This window comes from Haemorhous mexicanus, chromosome 16, assembly GCF_027477595.1.
Source record: "Haemorhous mexicanus isolate bHaeMex1 chromosome 16, bHaeMex1.pri, whole genome shotgun sequence".
In the NCBI taxonomy this organism is placed as follows: Eukaryota; Metazoa; Chordata; class Aves; order Passeriformes; family Fringillidae; genus Haemorhous; species Haemorhous mexicanus.
The window spans coordinates 3,409,145-3,412,019 of NC_082356.1; the positions used below are offsets into that span (position 1 = coordinate 3,409,145).

At 53.1% G+C, this 2,875-nt stretch overlaps 1 protein-coding gene across 1 annotated transcript; it reads left to right on the forward strand.

Moving 5' to 3' along the window:
* The first annotated feature begins 1,295 nt into the window (after positions 1–1,295).
* On the forward strand, positions 1,296–2,400 carry LOC132334932 (olfactory receptor 14J1-like). Its single transcript, XM_059861057.1, has one exon. It carries the CDS (start codon positions 1,311–1,313, stop codon positions 2,241–2,243), a length of 933 nt encoding a protein of 310 aa, XP_059717040.1. The 5' UTR covers positions 1,296–1,310; the 3' UTR covers positions 2,244–2,400.
* Positions 2,401–2,875: the final 475 nt, after the last annotated feature.

Here is a 2,875-nt window from a genome sequence, read left to right on the forward strand (position 1 = left end):
TCTCAGTCGTGTCCCTCAGTGGGACCCATTAAATCTTCAAGAAACTTTGGAGATTGATTGTGACTTTGAATTCTTGAGATATTTCTTCTACTCCCTCTCAGGGAGTGATGTTCAGGGCCTGAGCACCCAACCCACAAGAGAAGTCCTTGTGCTGTGTCTGTTCTGCTGAGCTGGGCTGGGCTCCTGGAACAGAAGGAACTCCTGGCAATCAAGAAGATCTTCAAAATAACACATCCTCAGGAGCAGCTCCTCTCCCAACCCAGCAGGGCTGAGGGCACTGTCTGCGGCCACCCTGGGCACAGCACAGAGACAGAGATATTTTCAATCAGTCAGGGCTGTGAAGATGCTGAGAAGTGACTGGGGGAGAATCACTGCCAGCCCTTGGCACAGGAACCTCTGGCTGCAGGACAAGGCAGCTGCAGCTCCTGGAGCCATCTCCTAAAGCTGGAACATCCCAATGCCTCCAGACGCTGTGAGTACATTCTCTGATTGTCTCTTGTGCAGAGCAGCCAGGGGTGCCCAGGGCTGTCCTGCAGAGCAGGGTCCTGCAGCCCAGGGCACTTTGCTGGGGCAGGGACTCTGCTGCCTGCCAGGGACAGCTCTCAGCCAGCCCTGGCAGCTGCTCCAAGCACTGTGGGACCAGATCTGGGTGGGAGGAGACAGCTGGTAAGGCTTGGAAGAGTTTCTGTTGTGTGGTGAGGATGCTGCATTGTTAAGGGATGCTCCCAGCATGACACTGATCTCCAGGGTATTTCCTGGTAGATTAAATGATAAGCACAGCAAGGCAGGGTCTGCATAAAACAAAAAAATCCTGCTTTATTAATCCATTTCTCTGGGATGCCTGGATAGAAAAATGCACTTAGATATTCCTGACTCACTTTCGACAGAGAAAAATTATTTAAAAAAAAAAAAAATTCTCTGAGATCTGAATATACCAGGCAGTGCCAGAAATCAGCACAGGGTTCCTTAGGGCAGCATCAGCATCGCTTTTCCAGTCCTTTTCAGGATTGGTCTGACATTCCCATCAGAGCCTGCAGAGCCAGAGCTGCCCTTGGGCAGTGCCAGAGCTGGGAGGGGTCTGCAGGGCAGAGCTGAGCCCCCAGGGCTGAGCTGCGCTCAGGCAGCACTGACATGGCCCAGTCCTGGGCACAGGGAGCAGCTGCTGGCAGGGACAGCTCCAGGTAGCAGAGCCCTGGGCAGGCAGTGGAGGGAAAGTGCCCCCAGGCTGTGCTGGGATATTTGAAATTCTCCACAAACTGAAGTATTGCATGATTACTTATTCTACAGACCCCCATGCCAAGACAGAGCAAATGTCCAACAGCAGCTCCATCAGCCACTTCCTCCTGCTGGCACTGGCAGACACGCGGCAGCTGCAGCTCCTGCACTTCTGCCTCTTGCTGGGCATCTCCCTGGCTGCCCTCCTGGGCAACGGCCTCATCATCAGCGCCGTAGCCTGCGGCCACCACCTGCACACGCCCATGTTCTTCTTCCTGCTCAACCTGGCCCTCAGCGACCTGGGCTCCATCTGCACCACTGTGCCCAAAACCATGCACAATTCCCTCTGGGACACCAGGACCATCTCCTACTCAGGATGTGCTGCTCAGGTGTTTCTGTTTGTCCTTTTCTATTCAGCAGAAATTTCCCTCCTGACCATCATGTGCTACGACCGCTACGTGTCCATCTGCAAACCCCTGCACTACGGGACCCTCCTGGGCAGCAGAGCTTGTGCCCACATGGCAGCAGCTGCCTGGGCCAGTGCCTTTCTCAATGCTCTGCTGCACACGGCCAATACATTTCCCCTGCCCCTGTGCCACGGCAATGCCCTGGGCCAGTTCTTCTGTGAAATCCCACACATCCTCAAGCTCTCCTGCTCACACTCCCAGCTCAGGGAACTTGGATTTCTTGCTGTTGGTTCCTGTTTAGCATTTGGTTCTTTTGTGTTCATTGTTTTCTCCTATGTGCAGATCTTTAGGACTGTGCTGAGGATCCCCTCTGAGCAGGGATGGCACAAAGCCTTTTCCACCTGCCTCCCTCACCTGGCCGTGGTCTCCCTGTTCCTCAGCACTGCAGCCTTTGCCTACCTGAAGCCCCCATCCATCTCCTCCCCATCCCTGGATCTGGCAGTGTCAGTTCTGTACTCAGTGGTGCCTCCAGCCCTGAACCCCCTCATCTACAGCCTGAGGAACCAGGAGGTCAGGAATAGCCTGAAGAAAATGATATCAATTGGTTTTCAGAAGCAATAAACTCTCATTCTTCTGCATATCTCTTATGATGTTACTCTTTAATTCTCACTCTGTGTCCTGTATTTTTTGCCGTTTACATAGGCGTTAAACTTTTGTGAATTTGTTCACAGAACAATGTTTGACTCCAGTATTTTTATTTTAATATTTATCTTTCTTTTTGCACCCAGATACTGGAAAACCAGCATATGTATACTACATATATGCTAACACAAAATAAAGAACTCTGTATTGCCATGTGTGCCTGACATCTTTCCTCCCTGATTTCTAGAGCTGCAGGGTCCGTGCCTCTGGGCAGAGCTGGAGGAGAAAAAGGAACCCCAGTGTTCCTCACTTCCAGGGAGCCCCAGGGCTTCTCCTCCATAGCCTCCCCTGCCTTCACTGCCACACTCCCCTTCAGAACCCCTGTGCTGGTTTAGGGCCTCAGGGCTCTGCCAGCTCAGTCCCTGTCCTGCTGTGTGCCTGTCCAGGGACTGCAGGCAGGGACAGGCTGTGGGCACTGCTGGGACAGAGCTGGGCTCTGCAGCAGCATTTCCATCATGCAAGGGCATCTCCCCAGTGCAGGGCCTGAAAGCTTCAATCTCCTTCCCAGTTACTCTCAGGGATGTGCCCAGCACAGTGGCCTGGAGAGGAAA